The sequence below is a fragment of the Parasteatoda tepidariorum genome, chromosome X1 (assembly GCF_043381705.1).
Source record: "Parasteatoda tepidariorum isolate YZ-2023 chromosome X1, CAS_Ptep_4.0, whole genome shotgun sequence".
In the NCBI taxonomy this organism is placed as follows: Eukaryota; Metazoa; Arthropoda; class Arachnida; order Araneae; family Theridiidae; genus Parasteatoda; species Parasteatoda tepidariorum.
In genome coordinates this window covers 64,499,788-64,520,206 of record NC_092214.1, presented here as the reverse complement: position 1 = coordinate 64,520,206, position 20,419 = coordinate 64,499,788, and the positions used below count along the sequence as shown (strand labels likewise).

The following is a 20,419-nucleotide window of genomic DNA, read 5'->3' as shown; positions in this document are numbered from 1 at the left end:
CTATACTTAATGTTTAAGTGTTGTTTTTCTTAAGAAATTGTGTAATCGATGTGTAGCGTTAAGCTTAATGCTTTGAAAGAAATGTCTATCCTGAAAAAGTGAATATAGTAATATCCTCACGTTGACGATATATTCGCTCAGAGCATTTGGAAAAAAAAAGCACATGTCTAAAACAAAGAAAATTTCGTAAACATGGATAATCTATTTTTACCGTGTATATAATAGGCTTCTATTATTTTTTGTTAAATCGTTTCCACCATTCTACTTTTTGCTAAGTTTATAATAGGGAATTGGAATTACACGAAGGAATTGGTGATATAGCCTTTTTATCTATCTCAGCTTCAAAATAGTACTTGATGACATTTCACTAAACAGAATCTGCGATTCTTACAAAAGAGCCATTTTAATCTTTCTCAAAGACAAACAATGAAACTACAAATTGCTTTTTCTATAAAATAAACATACAGTAAAGGGTTTTCAGTATCCAAAAACAAAGCCATCATTCTCTCTCAATAGATACAAATAGCAATAGGTAATTACGTATCATTAATAACAATGACAAAATAAATTAAAATTTTTGAATAAGGAATGAAGCCAATATCTTTTTTTATAAAGTATTGTGTTAGTTTGAAGCTATTTTGCATAAAATACATCTCATAAAAGCTGTAATTTATCTTCAGGCGGGAATACCTGATTCAGGATTCAATTACAAATTTCGCCATTTTGAAAAGGTATTGATTTAAAAATATATATTTGCTTGTGCAGGAGAAAATTAAAATATAATGAGGAGGGGAGAATTTTTTTAAACAGTCATTATAATTATGTATTAATTTCTGTAAATTAAAAAACATTCTATTTATTATTTTTGGAACAGATATAAAAAAAGTAATATATTAAAAAAAAAATTTAAAAAAAAACGCATAATCGAATGACTAGGTGAAAGTAATTTAGAATTTTAATAGGGTGACTATTTAAGTTGAATATTGCTTTAAACTTAGTAAAACTTTTCTAAAACAAACTTTTCTTCAGGGTTCGTGATTTTTGCTGATTTTTTTTAAAAAAATAAAAAAAATCGGATTTTTCTGATTTAAATCGGATTTTGTTTGATTTAAATCAGATTTTTTTGATCTTTATTCAAATACACTGTAAGAAATTTAATTTATGATTAAAAATACTTTATAACTGTTTAGTCAAAATTAAATTAACATTAAAACTATATTATAACAATATTTTAGGAGCTCTAACTTACTAAAATAATTTTTCGTTATAATACATAGCTTTGAATGCATGGCAATCATTTTGGAACAAAAGCATGATTGAAATTTAAAGACTAGATGAAATAGAGAATTTAAAAAGTACATCAGGGGTCTGCTTAGGTTTTTCTGAGAGGCACCTTTTTTGTGAAAATTTAGATATATTTTGCGAGAACAAAAAATTATATTAAAAATTCAACAGAAAAATATTGTAAAAATATGGATTTATCGTTTCTTACGAGACATAAAAATAAAATTTTAAGAAAAAATATTTTGTGAAATTATTCTACAGTTTTTCCTAAAGTTGAATTTGTGAAGGTAAATTTGGCTTGGATAGACCCCTGTACTTTAACTATTAAAGCAAAGTTTCAATTAGCAAACCATAATTTCAATTTAAAATTGTGATTTCATTTTTTCCCTCTTGATTTTTAAAATGACAAAATAAATGTAACAGATTGTGTGAATAAATGTAGTCATTCATCAAGAAATAAATAAATATTTAATCTATATATTTTTACATTAAAATATTCATTTTTAATCCTACATCAATAAAATATAATGTAGATTTTAATTCCATGCTTTTTCAATCAAAAGGTAGAATTTTAATTAACATTATTTGCATTTTTTTTTGGAAAAAATTCATGTTTAATAATTACTTTCTACAGCTATGCAAGTCTATATTAAGACAGACAGTATTAAGTGTTTACTTTAATCTGTACTTTCAATCTCAAGAATCAATAGATTTTTAAAAATGTAATTTCAAATGTGTTGGAATTTAACACACATCAAGAAAGAAAGTAATTTCGTTAACTAAAATTAATTATAGCAATTTATTTAAAATAAGTTTAAAAACTAAGATAAGAAAATAATAAAAGTACCAATAATTGAAACACTGTTTTTTAACTTTTAAAATCGATATATATATAAAAAAATCAGTTGATTAATCAATGATTTTTTTAAAAACATCATTTGATTTAAATCATGATTTAAATCGTGATTTAAATCTAGCTGATTTAAATCAACAAACCCTGCTTTTCAGTACTGCGATATACTTCTCAGAAATATCAATTTGTTATAAAAGCACTTTATTTTATTACTGGTGTTGAACAACCGATCCAATTCTAAGATAACAACTATCAATGTTTAACTCCGTATCCTTGCAATTTTGAACCCAATCCAGAAAACAAGGGAACTCTTAAAACAAGCATTGAGACTTCTCAATCAAGCACGGAGGACTTTTTTGATGGAATTAACCCGCATTTGCGTTACATGAAGAGGAGGAAAATGATGAAAACCTTTCACTATTAGCTTGATGGCAAGGGGATTCAAACCCATGATCCGTCTACCACAGAGGATATTTTACGTCAACATTGTGATTGGCGCGAGAAGGGAGCAGAATTTGTATAAACCAGCCCTTGCTGGAATTCGAAGATGGGTCACGTCATTGGGAGGCGAACGCTTGATCCTCTCAGCCACCGCGGTCTTTGTACAAGTAAACGTTTTTCAAATTATTTACAAGAGTTAGAATCTAGATTAAACGCCTTTTTTAATTGTAAGGGGATATTCGATTAATTCAAATGTCTTTGTGTTACTTAAGTCAGTTAATTATTAAAATTTACATTATAATACTAATTATTTTGAGAGGTTATTATTGAAATTAGTTTAAAATATCAATATTAATTCTAAATGATTTTAGTAATTTGATAAATATTCCTTCCTTCTTTCTCAAGTTTGAGTCGTGGTGGCTCAGGGGATAGAGCGTTCGTCTCCCAATGAGGTGCACCGGGTGTAAATCCCAGCGATGGCTGATCGGTATGAATTCCGAGATCGGCTCGCACCGACCACAGTGCTGAAATAAAATATCCTCCGTGGTAAACGGATCATGAATGAGGCTAACCGTGGGAGGTTTACGTGGTTTCCCTCTCCATGTAAAGCAAATGCAGGTTAGTTCGACCAGAAAGTCCTCCGAAAGCAAATTTCTCCTAATATTTGATCCAGGAGTGCCCTTGTGATTAGGTTCAAAATTATAAGGCTACAGAGTTGAATATTAGAAGCCGTAAACCCAAAAAAGTGAATCGGCTCTTCAACGATCGCCATTCTTTCGATCTTCAACGATCGGCAACGACTTTCGGATTATAGTTATAAAATTACAAAATATATTCAAGGTTTCATTACTGCAGCCAACTTACTGTGGATAGATTTTAGAATTATATTGAAGATTGAAACTAAAAGAATGATGATTAAATGCCTTTTTACCAACAGAAAATTTTAATGCATTCAAATATCTTAGTTTTTTGCAAGTCATTTAATTATTGAAATCTGTATAACCTAACTACTTACTAAGTTAGTTATTAAAATTAGCTTGAATTATCAATATTAATACCCACTAAATTTATTAATTTGGTAAATTTTTTCTTTCTTTCATTATTGTAGACTAAAAAGATGGAATCTATATCGAGAATTAGATTGAAGTTTAAAACTGCGAGAAATATGATTAAATGCCTTTTTAACAGCAAGGAAATGGTTAAAAGATTTAAATTATTTGGTTTTATATTCAAGGTATTCAGTAATGACCACCCTTAATAAGTATTTTTAGAATCTTTGTAAGAAAATAAAGTGCAAAAAAGTATATTTATCAGAAGTCACTATTTAATTTTAAAAGAGAAAGAAACAAAAGAATTGACGAAATCTAACTACGGAGTCACTACTGAAAACATAAAAAAACAAAACACACGAAAACATACTGAATTATTACCGAGGAAGGCAGGGTGAAAATAGGATAAGATTTGTTTGATTGTCAGAGAAAACAGAAGTAAAAAGCAATTTCCAGAAAAAACTCCGGATTTCATCATAAAATCAAACCCTATTGCTTAAATCATTTATTAATTTTAATCCGAAATAGTACTTCTATCTATAAAGTAGGAATAAAATAAAACGATTACACCCAAACAAAACTTTAGACTTCTTTTTATAGAATGGTGGGACTAGAAATATTATCAAATTACATTTCGAAAATCCGATTGAGATGGTAAATGTATCTAGTTTTCACCTTTGGGGCCTTCGTTGGCATATTTCCAATGTAAATTGTCCGTTTTTATTTTCTAAAACGGAATAGATATAAATGGATTTTCCCCTTAATCAGTGTGTTATCACAGCAAATACGAGAGAAAATAATTGCTACTGAATTTTTGTCGGCGATTACACTGTCCTCAAATTTCGCCGTTTCTGAATTATTAGCCTTAGTGAGTGACATATTTATCAGTTTTTCGTTTTAAAGATACGAAGTTATTAACTAGGTTCATATCGCATAAAATATTTTTAGAAGAAATATTTATGCATTTATAATTCGAGATAAAAGAAATGAAAAAAATAGAAATATTAAAGATTACATCTTAAAAAATTGAAGTTTATGTTAATTAACTTGGTATAATTCAAATAGTTAAAAACATTTTTGGAAACTTTTGTAGAAAAAATTAACGCAATTTTGAGTTGGAATATTTTTTGCTTGGAAGGAAAAAAAAATCAAAGTTCGGTTTTCAAATTTCATGTATTTTTAATAAAAGTTTTTTGTAATTTACAGAATTAACGCTTATAAAGAGTGCGATTGGGAGTTCGCCTCCCAATGAGGTGACCAAGGTTCGAATCCTAGTGGTGGCTGATACAAATTCTGTTTCCGACTCGAACCTACCACAGTGCTAGTATAAAATATCCTCAGTAGTAGATGGATTATGGGTTAGAATCCCCTTGCCTTCGGAATAACCGTACGTGGTTTTTCTCTTCAAGTAACGAAAATGCGGGTTAGTTCCATCAAAAAGAGACTAGCTTGCCATCGCTTGATCAAGAAATTGTTGAGCCTTAACCTCAGACACCCCAGCTGGAGGGAATGCTTCAGTTTCTAATAATAAACCCCAATTCAACATAAATTGATTTTCTTGAACTTAATAGTAAAGTTTATTCAAGTTAATTATAAATTTTTTTTAGCAATTTTCAGATTAATAACTATTATCTTAATTATTTTAAGGGCCATGAATTTAAACATTATTTTAACACATAATTTAAATCACCTAAAAGTGTTCATAACTCCATGTTTATCATCGGCTCAAAATTGTTTGTTAAACACTCAACGAAGTTTGAAGTGCTCTTCACAGAGTAAACTTACCCATCTTCTGGGCAACTATTTCCAGTGGTTATGAAAATTTGCTTTGTACATGAGACGCTTCGATTATTGTGTGCTATGTAACTTTGAAAGAAATAAAGATTGTGCTTTTAACTTTTACGCTAATTAAAGATTACAAGTACATTTATTTAATGGAACTAATTGGAAAATCTAATATAATTAACTAATTACGCAAGAAAGGAAGGTCCCATAGAAGCCATCGATTAGAAAGAAAAAAAATCAGTTTTTAAAAGTTCCTATACGCTTTGCGAATAACGTTTAAACTAGATTAATAAATCATTCTCAGTAAATTAAAAAAAAAGGAGTAGTTTTTTTTCTGTAAAGAAAATTTTTTATCATAATTTTTAAACGCAAACTATTTTAATTAATACTATAAAACGGTTAATAGAAAAGATTAATTATTGTTGTTAATACTGTTAATACCTATTGTTGAAATGGAAACAAATTATCATTTTTTATAAAGCTATTTCTAGCTATAGAAAAGTACATAAATATTATTTAATTAAATATTAAATAGCTGAAAAGTATTTCCAGGATTCATATTTAATTACCTATCCTAAATTACTAAACGCATAATTATATGTCATTAATTAAAAACAAAATCAGAATTCTGAAAGTTACTATCAAGCGTTATTTTTCCAAATCGAATAAAGTAAAACCTTTATTTCTCATTTTTTAAAAAAATATTCCGCAGTATAATGGTAATCTATCATAAAAAGTTTTTTAAGAACAAAGAGCATCAAGAAAAATTTTTTTACCTAAAATCCCAGATAGCGAGGGAAGATGGCTCGTTAAAGGTAACACCACTATTTAATTTTCAAATAATTAATTAACTCATTCTTAGATAATTTGACAGAATGCACAATTTATAGATTATGAGAATAAATTAGAAAGGTATACTGCATATGGTTAAAAAAGTTTTATTTTCCTTTTCAAACTAGTGGTTTTTATACTTGCAGCACGTTACTAGAACTAAATTAATTTTATAGAAAATTTAACAACTAGTTATACTATTATTAATATACTATCGATTGTAGGTAGATTTTTGTTGTTGATTTTAGAGCCTTTAATAAATTAAATCATAATTAAACCATATCTCTTTAACACTTTCCTCTTTCCTCATTTTTTTAAACAAATTTAAATCAATAATATGCATATTACGAAAACTGAATTAATAACATAAGTGTAGTTAAATTTTTATTTGAAATGGATGGATATTGAAAAGTTTATTAAGTCCTATATTCATAAAATGCTTTCTAAGAAAACGCCTCACGTGTATAGCTTCGCAAAATTTTTTATTCATAGTTTTTTATTTCATAAAATAATTAAAAACAAGTTGAGTACTGTAAAAATAAGTATGTATACTTTTATTTATCAAGCAATAAAAAATTTTAATCTGAAAAACAACTTTTTATTTTCAATTTAAAAAGACTCTCATTATTTCTAGAAAAATAATAAAACTCTAAAGATAAAACTCTCATTAATTCTTGTGCTATAGTTCGTTATTTTGGACAATTACTTCACTATGAAATATTTGACGAAATGAGAACTCTCGAGACTACTTTAACATTAATGTGTCACTTTAGTACATTGTAGGAATTCTCTGTCAATTTTTTCTCTACCTTACTTCTTTAACTGTTTTTTTCTGTACGATGGATAGTACTACAAGTGCTTGCATAACAAGTTAAGCTGTTGCTAATTTACAATACAGCGGTTTTTAACAACTCGCGCTTCCTTTTTGAGATTTTCCTCTTAGGTCCCGGTTTTATTTCTTTTAAAAACTTTTCATGAACTAAAAATGTCAAAAATCAAGTTTTTCTACTTATTTATTTAAAAGAATGTTAAACAGGGGAACGGGTCGTTAAAAGCCGCTTGATTGGAAAATTGCTACCCGATATCGATTCCTGGCGATGGCTGATTACTTATCAACTTATACTCCTTATTCGATATGTTGTATTTAGCTTAATGCTTTTAATGCAATTCGTATCCTTTAACAGTAACATATTACTATCCTTAATATGACGAAATGTTCATTCGGAGTATTTTCCAGGAAAAGGTTTTGTCAAAAACGAAAATGAGTTTTGAAAATCCATTTTTTTACAGTGAAACATAGAAGTTTTCCATTAAAGGAATGTATAAAACTAGTATATAGACTCACTTAACAGACATTAAATATTAAACTATTACCTCTATATTCATATACCAGTATTATAACATCAGAGGGAAATCAGTGACGTATAAAGATATCAGATTGAATCATCCTTGTATTAGTACAAAGGGATTGGCATAGCTTAGATGTAACATGCATTGCAATAAGTCATTGTATTTGTAAAATGGTTGCATTGAAATACTCATGACTAATTTTATCATCAATATATCTAGTTTAATACGATTTCGATCCTGTAAATTTTAATTCATACATATTTTAGTTCACCTTTCAAGATATTTTCAGAAATATTTCTCTTTGAGATTTTTTGGCAACAAGTCGTTCTAACATGACTTTTTCATTATTATTTTTTTTACTTGCTTCTCTAAAAAAAGGCAAAAAAATTAAAAAGTCACGCTTTTAAGTTGTTCTGTAAAGCATTTTGGTGAAAAATAACACTATTTATAAGTATAACACGAAACGTTTCTACGTATTGTGTTGTTCTCTATCGGAAATTTTTCAGTACCTATCTCAAAACAATACTTTGGAACAGTTTAATACAATTTTAAAAACAGTTTTTTAAGGAGAGTTGCTTATCACTAAATTGCTTCAAGATCTTTGGATATATTAAGGAATTTTAATAGGTAAGGTCTAGGCTTGCTACAATAACAACTCCCTTTTGTTGTCAAATACATAACATTTTCTGAAAACACATTTATATTAGAGGATAAATTTCATTTCTCTAGAGAGAAAAGAAGGAATTAGTTTTAAGCAATTTTCATTTTTAATGCTGGATGAAAGCTTTATTTAATAATTTGAGAATATATTAAACAGATTATATTATTTTTGTCCCTACCTTTACAGTCGAATAATTGGAGGAACAGAAATTCTACCTTGGGTTTCACCATGTCATTCGAAATAAAATATTATCTTTAACGTGAAAACATGTATATTTTTTGTATAGATATTTATAAATTTCTAGTAAAGAAAATTACTATTTATAGTTTTAGTTAAAAAAAAATGTAAAGTAGTAATAATTGATTTCAAGTTAAAAAGAATTAATTGGTATTTAGAGTTTCACTTATATGAATTGTTATTATAAACCTACTTATATGAATGCATTTTCGGAAAATTAAGGAAAGTCTCACAACAGATAGAGTATTAATATCTCCAATTTGTCCTTTTTTTAATTATTTTTATTTAATTAGAGTTGATTGAAAGTTTACCCTAGATATAAAGCTCTGCTTTTTGGCAAATCAGTAATGCTTGATCTGAATTTCCATATTTTTTACAGTTAATTTGTCATGAATAACAAGATTTTTGACGAAAAGCGAACCATCATCTCACTGCACTCTGGTTGTACTACAATTTTTTTTAAATCTGAATTTAAAGCCGTCTCACATAGTGACAGAATCAAGAGTTTCTTCATTTGCTTAGCAAGGTGGTTTTTCGGATTTAACTTTTGTCTACGTCATTCAGTTACATTTCTAGTAGTTAAACTAAAGCTCTTGACTAGATTCGTATCTTCAAACAAGTGAAGATAATAATTTCGTCAATCTGACGAAATTTTCAATCCGAGCATTACCTAGGAAACGTGAATTCTGAGTGCTCATTTTGTACAGTGTTCGAATCACTTCCGAAACATCTTACGTTTTCATGTTGATTTTTTTAAAGGATTGTTTTGAAGTAAATTTATTGAACACACAGTAAATAAAAAAAAGATACATTTATTTTTTACATCATGAAGATGATCTACATATACTTAAAATAGTTAGTGAAAGAAATAGTGTGAAAACTAAATGCGCGCATGATCGATTTAGAAAACTCCTTTCTGAAGATTTTAAATCGAATTTTATAAAATTATAATCAAAAATGGAGGTATAGTTAATAAGGATTCATACAAAATTAGAGTGTATAATTTAATTGACAAAACATTATAAATTCTGTTTAAAAAAATTCTACATGCATCTAAACTATTTTTATAATATTATACATGATGTAAAAGTTTAAAGTTAATGGATGAAAGTTGCGGCAATTAATTTAGTCTATGAGTACTAAGTTTCTTTCTTTTTTACTTTATTCATTTATTTATTTTTGTGAGAGCATTAATTCAAAAGAAGCCATTTTTTTTAAAAAAAGCTTTGAGTGCTAGTTATTATGCGTTTTAGCTTACACTTTATACAATTTTTTTTTTAAATTTACATGTTGTCGAATTTGAATTTGCATGCTTATCTTTTTGATCTTTATAAGTATTAATTACGTTTTAAAAAATTCAAATTTCACTTTAAACTAGGTTGACTCAATTTTTTTACTTGTGTTTGTTTTGATTCTTGTTTTACGTAAGAAACTTTTCTTTTTTTTATAAATTCTATTTAAAATATTGATAGAAACACAGGTTTTCATTCAGTAATAATTTCACTCATAAAGTATACAGTGTAGAGTTCAGTTATGTATGAGACAATATGTATAGAGGAACTTTGCAAAATAAGCAATCTTTTGATGAAATGTTTAAAAATCTGTTTGTATACACGTGGCTGAATTTTTTATTGAAACGGTATTCATTGCTAAGAAGCGAACGATTTATGTTAACAAGACATCGTTATCTTGTAAGTATAGACATCAGACTTCAAAAATATCCGGAACGAAAAATATCCCACAGTATTTAATTATATCATCTGGGCGACCAATGCTGACCATTAAAACGGAAAATAATACAACAATGTTCAAAATATTTCCCAACAATGAACACGCTTTGTTCTTTCGCGTTATGTTCCATTTTTAATAACCCTGAATTAGCAGCTTTCATTTTTTGGAAATATTTTATAGCACAAATGGTGCGAAATTAAAATCTTGCTAGAATTTTGAGGCACTCTTTACATTAATTTATTATAAAAGTTTACCTGGACAACATTTTTTCTCTCCACTTTGCTGAAGTTTTTATTTTATTTTTTATTATTTAGCTTAAAGACCGAAATCGCAAAAGAGAAAAGGCCAAGCTATTTCTTTTCAACAAAGTCTAATCTTCACGTGATGTGAAATGAAATTTTTTATGCGCACGGAATAGAAAAGCCTTTTTAATATACTAAAATTTAAGTGGAAGAAGAAAAACTACAGTACACGTAACAAACGTTTTGGTATTACGAATACTAAATATATATAATCAAGGGTCATTTCCAAATTTGTGAAAATTCGACTGAGAATTTTAATAATTGTTGCAAATAAAGGTTACATTTTTGTGATTTTGTAGAAAATCCCAAAACCCAGAGATTTGTCCACCCTTCTTACGACAGGCTCTGTGTTTGTAAATTTTTGAAAAAGCTACCAATAAATTTCAAAATCTAAAATTAGTGCAGAATCTGGTTCTTTTTTTCATCAAACCATTTTTGGTGAAGGAACCAAAATAGTCTGTTTTTGTACATCAACGTGCAACAGTGGCTGTTTTAAAATTATGAATTAATGACATCTGACGTTTTTGTGAAGGAACCAAAATAGTCTGTTTCTGTACATCAACGTGCAACAGTGGCTGTTTTAAAATTATGAATTAATGACATTTGACGTTTTTGTGAAGGAACCAAAATAGACTGTTTTAAAATTATGAATTAATGACATCTTCGACTCCATTTTTCAAAGGAAGAATTTTGAGAAGTGCAAATTTTTAAAATGATAAATCGTGAAGTATCAATTTTAAAGGAAATATTTTGTAAAGTGCCCGATTTCTTGATAATATACGTGCAAGGTCGGCTTTTGCGATATTTGAGAATGGTCTGTTAAAGGAACAAAATTCTTCCTAAAATAACCTTTTACATTTTCTTTCCATCTCTTTTTTTAACTTCAAAGAAAATTATTTTCATAAAATAAAACTTAAAGTTAAAAAAATATTGTTATCATAAAAGAGCCTTAAAAAGCAGTCAATATGAATAAAGGATAAGGTAATAGAATGATTAAATAATGATTAATTAGCAATTTTAGTGATTGATAGAGGAAAACAATGAGCCAAGCACAGATAATGAATTTTCCAATTTCGCGATAATAAATCATGCTATAGACAGAGAACAGCGAATATTTAAGTGAAGATACACAGCAGTTACTATGATTGATATCGATTAAGCCTAAAAATATGTCAATGCAATTGAAGAATAACTAATTTTCCATTTGTAGAGAACTGCTAGCAATAAAACATTAATTAATCATTAAAATTCGAAATGGGATTAAAATAAACCATTATTTACAAGCTTTTCATGACTGATTTATTTAAATTTACAGACATCATGCATAACATTAAGAATTGATAAAAGCAACATGAAAAAAAAAAAATTTAAATTCCCCAAACCATTTTAGTTCAGTTCATTTTAGTATTTTTTTTTAGTTTCAAAAAATACTAAAATAAATGAATGGTCAATTTTTAGGAGCTAGCAACAGCTACTTATTAATAAGTCAGTATAATTTTTAGGCGCAATGGCGACAGGGCTTAATGAATTAGCAGAACCTTCCATACATAATCTGCTGATTAAAATGTAAACAAAAACATTCTTTGTCGAAGTATTTTTTATAAAGTTTTCTAATTAAACATTTACAAAGATCAGTTAAACGCTTAGAGGTTTAGGACGTGCAAGTCTAACTCGACTAGGAGGTCAAAATAAAGTACTGTTGATCACACTAATGGGCAAATTGAGAAGAAAACTATTGAAGACTTACTTTAAATATATTTTAAATTTTTTGAAAACGTTTTTTCAAACTGATCTATCAAAAATTGATCAAATTTTTTTATTTTGCTTTAAAATTTTTTCCCATGACCATTAATGGGAGATTTGACACTCAATATTTTTTTATTAAATTTAAATATTTATTTAGTGATGAGCACTAGATTGAAGAATGTTATCAAGCAAAATCACATGTTGTTTCCACACATTTCGAATTTGTAGGTAAATTCAAGAGAAAATAAAATGTCAGCTTCATCCAGAAAAGTATTTATTTATTTTGTAAGTTTCTCTCCCCTGTGTCAATTCAAGTTTGTGTACTAAGATCAATATACTAAAAGACAATATATTTATTGTTCACTGTTAATGTGTTTCTTTTTTAGTATTTTTACAAACTTTCTTCCAAGGGAGGTTTGACTCATTGTACCAGATCAAGGATATTGACATATCGTCGCTTTGAAACTAAGCCGCTGTAACTCAAAAAAGTCGAAAAATGAGATTTTTGGGTCATTTTGTGTAAAAAAAGTCACCCTTTTAGAAAAACAACCTGTTATTTTTATAGTTCCATAAAGTTAATTTAGAGAGCAGATAAATCGTCATCGCATTGCCGCGATTAGCATTAGCGCGGTAAGTTTGAAATCGCTCTCCTGAAAAACTTGCTTTTTTGAGTTACCACGGTTTAGTTTCAAAGCGACGATATATCCCAGTTTAATAGGAAATCGAGAAAAAGCAGATTTTTGAAAAAAATAAAGAAACGTCACAAATTCAGAAAACGACAGACAAATAAAAAACAAAAATGCGAATAATAGAATTCAATTCAGTTTAATGATTCAAAATAAATTCATTCAACAATAGTAACCCAGATTTGGTACTTCCTTGCACAAAATTATTGCAAGCAACATATTTTTAGACATTTAATTATTGCGGTATAGCTTTTAATAATTGTCATAATGCAAACTTGGAAATTGTTAACTGTTAAATTAGTCAATCTATTTTTAACGTATTTTTGTAAAATTTTCCTTTGTATCGGTAAGTTTATCTTTTCTTCTTATTCTTTGTTTCGAAATGCCTATGTCGTAAAGTAATGCGTTCTGAGGAGGACCTTCACGTTTATTCTTTTAGAGTTTTGAGGGACCGACCATAAATTACAAACGGTAAATAGCGTTTTTGAACATTCTAATATACATAAATATAGCATCAAGTTTGTAACTTGTCACAATTACTTTTGTTATTATATTCAATAATTGCACAAAATTTCGTAAATCTGGTTGAAATATTTATGGAGATATGGATGTTTTTATGCTATAACTTTCTTATGTAGAGAATCGTACTTGGCGTATAATAAAAAGTCCGACTTGAATATCTTAAAAATGCGCAGTTTTAAGCAATTTCCCCTCAATTTTAAAGCAATAAGTTTGCTATTAATTTTAAATAGCTCCAAAAATTTTGTTCAATTTTATTGAATATTTTAAAGTTATAGCAAAAAAAAATTTTTTTTTTTTATAAAAATGTCCTCATTTCCATAAATATTTAAGTTAAGTTTACGAAATTTTGTGCAACTATCGTAAACCAAAATAATCAATTAAACAAAATAATTGATACAAGTTACAAATTTATTGCTACATTTTTGGGCATAGGGTGTTCAAAAACACTATTGTCCGTTAGTAATTTATTGTCGGTCCCTCAAAGCTCTTTTGATAAGTATGAGAAATCGTATAACCTAAACAATTTTAAATTTATAAAATGGTTCTTTATGTATCAAAGTATGTTATAGAAGTGCTTCCATTATATTGTCCAGTAGTCCGACCCTGTATATATATATATATATATATATATATATTAATCTAAATCTGACTGTAACTGAAAAATCTTTAAAAAAGTAAGAAGGAATTAAAAAGAAATAACAATAGTAATGTAGATAGGAATTGTTTTAAATTTCATTTCATTACTTATTTATTCATTTTTCTCAAAAAAGATTAGGAGGTTTTTCTCTGCCTAGAGCTTTTAAATACTTAATAAGAGCATGCTTCAAACTAATTTTAGCTCCAACAGTTCCAAATTATTTTAGGAGAATCGAGAATATTAGTTATTTTGGTAATTATTTTTTAATTTCACGAACCATGAACTAAAAAAGATTTCTGTATCTTTCACAATTTATCTTCATGGTAAATTAAGTTTCACATTTTTTCCTGTTCCACCAACTAATTTTGTTAATTATCATTAAGAAAGTAAAGAACACCACTTATTACTGGCGCCGTGTAATAAAATAAACTTTTTAAAACACTAAGTGGTAGTCTTGAGTTTGTTGATTTGATTTTAGTAATATCAGACTTGTGGTTCTTTAAGATGAGTTTTTAATTTGTTATTTAATTGAGTACCTCAAAAGTTTTTCTTTCTAGGAAAATTTAAGACTGTGGTTGAATACAGATGACTATGGAGACACTTAAGAAAAATAATAGCAATTTCTTGGTGGCAGAAAAATAATAGCTAATATTGAGCTTGGAATGCAATAAGAAATAAATGTATTTCTTTAAGTAGGATCTTATTTAAAAGCATTAAATAAATGATAATGATAACTTTTATCTTGCGAAACTTTTGAATGCACTTCATTTTCTTGTAAAACATACTTTTTTCATTGAAAATCTCCCTAAAATTGGGCCGAATAAATTAATACTCTTCACAACCATACTATACTGAGAAAAAAAGAATGGTCAAAACTATCAAAATAGGTACAGTGTTTCCAGCTCTACGGAAAAGCTCGGTAACTTTTATTGAAGCTCTTTGGTAAGTATTTAGGTAAAATTAGCAAGAAAATATAGTTTTTAATCTGTGATAAAATTTGGTAAATATCGCAAAATCTGGTAGTTTTATAATGATATATTAGAGCAGTGAATAAAAAACCATTTATTCGAATAAAGCTACCTTTCGGTTTTGTATTTTTCAATAAATGTGTGATAATTAAAACTACAATTTTTAGAACTATAATTTCCGGTAAACCGTAATCAAATGAGCGGAAAAGAATACCAAAAGGAATGGTTTAAATAGCGTATATTTTAGTTTTTTTCTCAGATTTTTTTAGAAATGTCATTACTATACAGTACAGTAATTTTACCAGAATTTCTTTTCTCCATGTATGCATGTTTTTAAACTTAGAACGTTGTGTGTTTTTAAAATGGTATTTCTTTTTTTTCTTCTAAATGTCTTCCTTATTTTCCCGTTTCTTCCTTCTAAAATCTTTTTAATTATTTCACAATAATTAGTCTCTTTGCTTATAATATATTAAAACTATAACTTTTAAATGAAAACAAAATTTAATTCAATTAGAAAACTAAAGTAATGCACTTTCAGAAATATAACTACAGATTTTGCATTACTTGAGCTATATTTTGCCATTTTTTATCATCAGATCATTTCGAAATCTTCTGATTTTTGATGAAACACGAACTCTCAAATATTTGACGAAATTACTACTAATTTTTCAAAATTTTTTTAAAAACATCCTGAGTTAAAACCTGTTTACAGCTTATGACGGGATATATATCACTCATATAAAGTAGATTATAGTCACTCAAAATTAAATTTACGAAAAAGGTCTAAAATTAACCTGCGTCTAAAATTTTTCATTCTAACTACAGTAATATGAATGAAATTTAGTTCATAAAAATCCTATTCAAATTTGGAAGTCTATTGCTTTACAATTCATAACAAATTCAAATAAAATCTAAAAGAAGTACCTTGCTGGCTTGAAGGCCTGACAAGCTTTGGCTTCTTTGATGTGCAACAAGTGATGACTTAAGTGTATTGGCAATGTCATTGACATTGGAAGGTAAACTGCTCCCAACATGATCTATCTGATTAGCGGTGATAGAATCATCACCTGTCCCTCCACTTTCTGATGTTGGCGTCTGGGACGGGACAGGAGGAGTTGGGACGCTGCGGCTGCTGCAGGGGGACGCGCTAGCAGACGTAACAGGTGTGGAAGCACTACCGTTCGTCTGCTGCTGGGCTTTCTGCTGGGCTGCTTGCCGTGTGGCTTCCTTCACCTCCTGGAACTTCTCAATAAACTAAAAAGAAAAAAAAAAGAGAACTTTTTAATTGCTAAAAATTATATTTTCACTGCAAAATCGAAATTATTGATTTTATCGATAAAGTTTTATAAAAATATTTTTCGATCAAAAATATTATTTCAAAAGTGATAAATATTATTTTAAAATTATACAATTCACTATTTTTTTAGACTTAATAAGAATTTCAAGTTCCTAATGAATATAATATTATGAATTTAAGGGTAAAACTCTTTACTGGTAAACTATGAGTGTTTTAAAAACAATATTAATAATATCAAGAAGATATTAAAATATCTTCATTTTTGAGATTTTTCGAAAGTTTTTTACTTAACTTAGAGACTTAAGTTTCTTAATATATAGAATAAACTACGATGATATAGTGAATAAGATTCTAAGGTGCTATTGTGAATTACCGAGGTACAATTTTCTTATCTGGCAGCCTTTAACGACCCGCTCTCCTGTTTGGCGTTTTCTTAGATTTTAAAAGAAATAAAAGCTGGCCTTATTATTGAGACCAAAACAACGGCCAAGAAGAATATCCCCAAAAAGAGAGCCAGTCGTTAAAGGCCGCTGGATTGTAAATTAGTGACCGGCGAGGGTGAGTCCTATCCTCCATAGTCTGAAGTCAAGTCAGCTTTAAATCAATGCTAAGGAGGACAAAGCGCAATTCTGACTACATTGCCACCATCCTGTTCGAGTCTTAACCTCCAGGAACCCCTTGGTCGACAATTGTGATAGATTGGATGTGAACTAATAAACATACCTAACAAAGAATAACATTAAAAAGGAACTCATAGGCCTAGTTTCCAGCACATTATACTTTATATGCTTTTAACACACTTGAGCCTACACTGTAAAAAATTTCGTATCAAATTACGGTATAAAGTACCGGTACTTTGGGCGCATCACTTAAAAAATCTATTTTTACCATAAAATATCATTCCGTAATTATTATAGTAATATTTACTTAATTGGTAATTCAGTGATTTTACGGTAATTATTAATATAAAAATTAAGGCATATCAGATTTTTTTGTTTCGTAACATGTTCCAGTAAAAATCGATCTTACGGTATACGGTTATTTTTGGTATCTCAATTTGTATAAAAACATTTGAAGATTATTTTAAACTTTCTAGCATATTTGTACCACTATTTAACTATATTTCAGAGACTACTATTTGTTCCTAAATATTTAAAACAATTTATCTTCCATAAAAATAAAATCCTGTCACCAACTTTTTATAAATCCTTTTTGTAACATTTCCAATCAAACACACGTTTTTATGACATCAGATAACTCCAAATCTAACAGAATTATAAGTTTTATATTAAAATTTATTTAATTGTAATTTTATTCATAATAAAAAAATAATTTTGTAATTTTTATTGGTTGTAAAAAAGAATAAAATCAAGAGAAAAGAAGTCTTTAATAAAACTGAAAAAAAAAAAGTTGCTAACCAAAGTAATTATTGAATTAAGCCAATATTGTACTTTTAAATGAATGAATGACTGTACCTTTAAATTAAAATAGATATGTATAGCCTATATTTACTTCAAAGCAATTATTCATTTGCTCTGAACACGACTAAGGATTCAAAAGTATTCAACGAAGAAAGGGTTCAATAACTAATTAAATAAATTTCCGTTTTATCATTCAAATTAATTAATAAGTCTATTAAGATCGAACCGAGAGAAAATTATGATATCGAACGAAATGCCCTGGCTCTGATAGAGATTTTTAAATGGTAAAATTTTGAAAGGAATACTTATCGTTCAAGTACGTAATCGTAGATTCGATATTATAAAAGCATTTGAATATTTTCAAATATAAAAAGGACAAGAAATAAGCGTAATCATATTCAAAGCTTTAAATGAAGTTAATTAAAGGTTTAATCTTCGAATTGGTATTTTGGATTTTATATTAGAAGATATATTAAATAGTGAATTTTCAAAGATTTTTCTCCGTTTATTTTAAAAACTTTAAACAATAAATAGTGTTTATTTATGATTAAAAGGAAACTATTCAGCTGCAAACAATTTTTTTTCTAGTTAGTTGGTACTCTTGACTACAAAATAAAATAAAATTTTTAGAAACAATACAAAAAATGATGTTTTTTTTTAAAAAAAAATTCGCTAATTTGGTAGAAATTGAGAAATCTAAGGCGCTAGTCATTATAGTCTAACAAAAATGATTTTTAGGTAATTCTTCACGAATCAACAATATTTCTTAAATTTTGGTCAACTAAAAGTACATATTTAAGGGAATTCTGTGTGACTACAGGATATGGCTTAAATAGATCAAATTATTTTCCAACAAAGAAACAGAAAATTAATATATTATATACGCGTCCTAGAAAAAACATATTTACAATAAAAATAAGTTTATAATTCCTCAAGGTAATACTAAAAGCATGCTGTAACACGCTTAAGTGACATAAAGATATAAAAAGAATGAAATTCCCGCTTTGAAAATTAATTTAAGTCACTTATTTTATTAGTCAGATAGTCAGAATATTCAATAAAAAATCTATTTGTTTTTAAATCCTCAAAACAATAATAACTACACTGTAAAAATTAGACACTCAAAATCCCAAATTTTTCTTCACTTTTGACGAAATTGTTTGCTTGGAAACGTGTCGACCAAATAATTTGGCAAATTTGAGCAGATTTCGAATTTCACATGTTTGTGGATACGGGTTTTGTCAACAGAATTCGGCATTTTGAGCTAGCAATAATGCAGGATAAACAAAAGGCAAATCATCCTAACAATTCCTTTAAAACTTAAATGATAAAAGATCGCAGTATCCGTTTGTTTATTAGTAGTAGTATGTAAGAAAATACTACAAAAGATAGTTTCAAAGTTATTTTATTTCTTTGGAAAAGCTATATTGTTTGTTATCACTACTTCTAACTTCAAAAAGCATGACAAATCATTTTAATCGCTTTGTTCTTTTTTTCACTTTAATGATTAAATGATTTATTTCATTTTTGAAAAAAATTAAATTAATGAAATCGTTAATCATTTGATTTAAATCATTGAAACTTTTCCTTAAATATTTGCATTTTACTACATGTATTAGGGTAGGTAGAAATAAATGTATGATAAAGGTAGAGAACATAAAAATTCCTTTAAATGCACAGCAACGAAATTATAATATAAATTTCATTTATGTTAAAAAATATAATGCATTGAGGAAATAGAAAGGCTTGGAATAAAATATGAACCACAAAAGGTTTCGAACTATATAGGTGCAAAGCCGATACTTTTTGATCGATGTAAAAATCGATCGCAATACGTGTCGTGTGGGAACTACATTCTGCTGTATGTCTGCACATAAAATTCTTCTTCCAGACTGATATATGACGTGTTATTCTCTTTCACTAAATATACATACATACCTTGTTAAAAATAAAGACAACATTACTATTTGAGCAAGGGAAAAACAAAAACAAAATTGAAATCTGACAAAAACTATTTCGTCTTATTTTAAAATTGGCATTGGACAGTCGCTGAAGTTTACGGCTATCAATGTTTAATTCCGTAACCTTGTAATTTTGAATCCAAAAGAAATATTGGATCAAGAATTGGGACAAACTAGCCTTCGTTGAGGACTTTTTAATAAACCAACCTCCAATATCCTACCTCGCAATAAGATTTAAAGTTTCAAAGGTATGGGAGATCGATAATAAATTACGAAAGAAAACAAGTATTTTTGAACACCCTATGCAAATAATCATGCAATACGCTTGTAACTTGTATCAATTAATTTAGTTATTATTTTTAACAACTGCATAAAATTTCGCAAACTTAAAATATTAATCGAAATATGGACATTTTCATAAAAAAATAATTTTCTCGCATTACGTTTTTTTACTATAACTTTATAAAAATTAAATGAAACTAAACAGAAGTTTTGGAGCAATTTAAAATTTATAACAAAATTATTGACTTAAAATTTTAAAACAAATCGTTAAAAACTACGCAAGATTTGTATTTTAAGTTTGTTCTCTTACACTGCGCATGCACAGAAAAAAATTAAAAAGTTTTTTTCTATAATTCGTCCGGAAATATATATATA

General features: G+C 27.7%; 1 protein-coding gene across 1 annotated transcript in view; it reads right to left on the bottom strand.

Moving 5' to 3' along the window:
* Nucleotides 1-20,419, bottom strand: part of LOC107452620 (homer protein homolog 2) — a 256,966-nt gene that overhangs the window by 67,001 nt on the left and 169,546 nt on the right. The window contains exon 4 of the mRNA XM_016069155.3: nucleotides 16,008-16,337. Within this exon, the coding sequence (XP_015924641.1) occupies nucleotides 16,008-16,337 (330 nt within the window). The remainder of the gene's footprint in view (nucleotides 1-16,007; nucleotides 16,338-20,419) is intronic.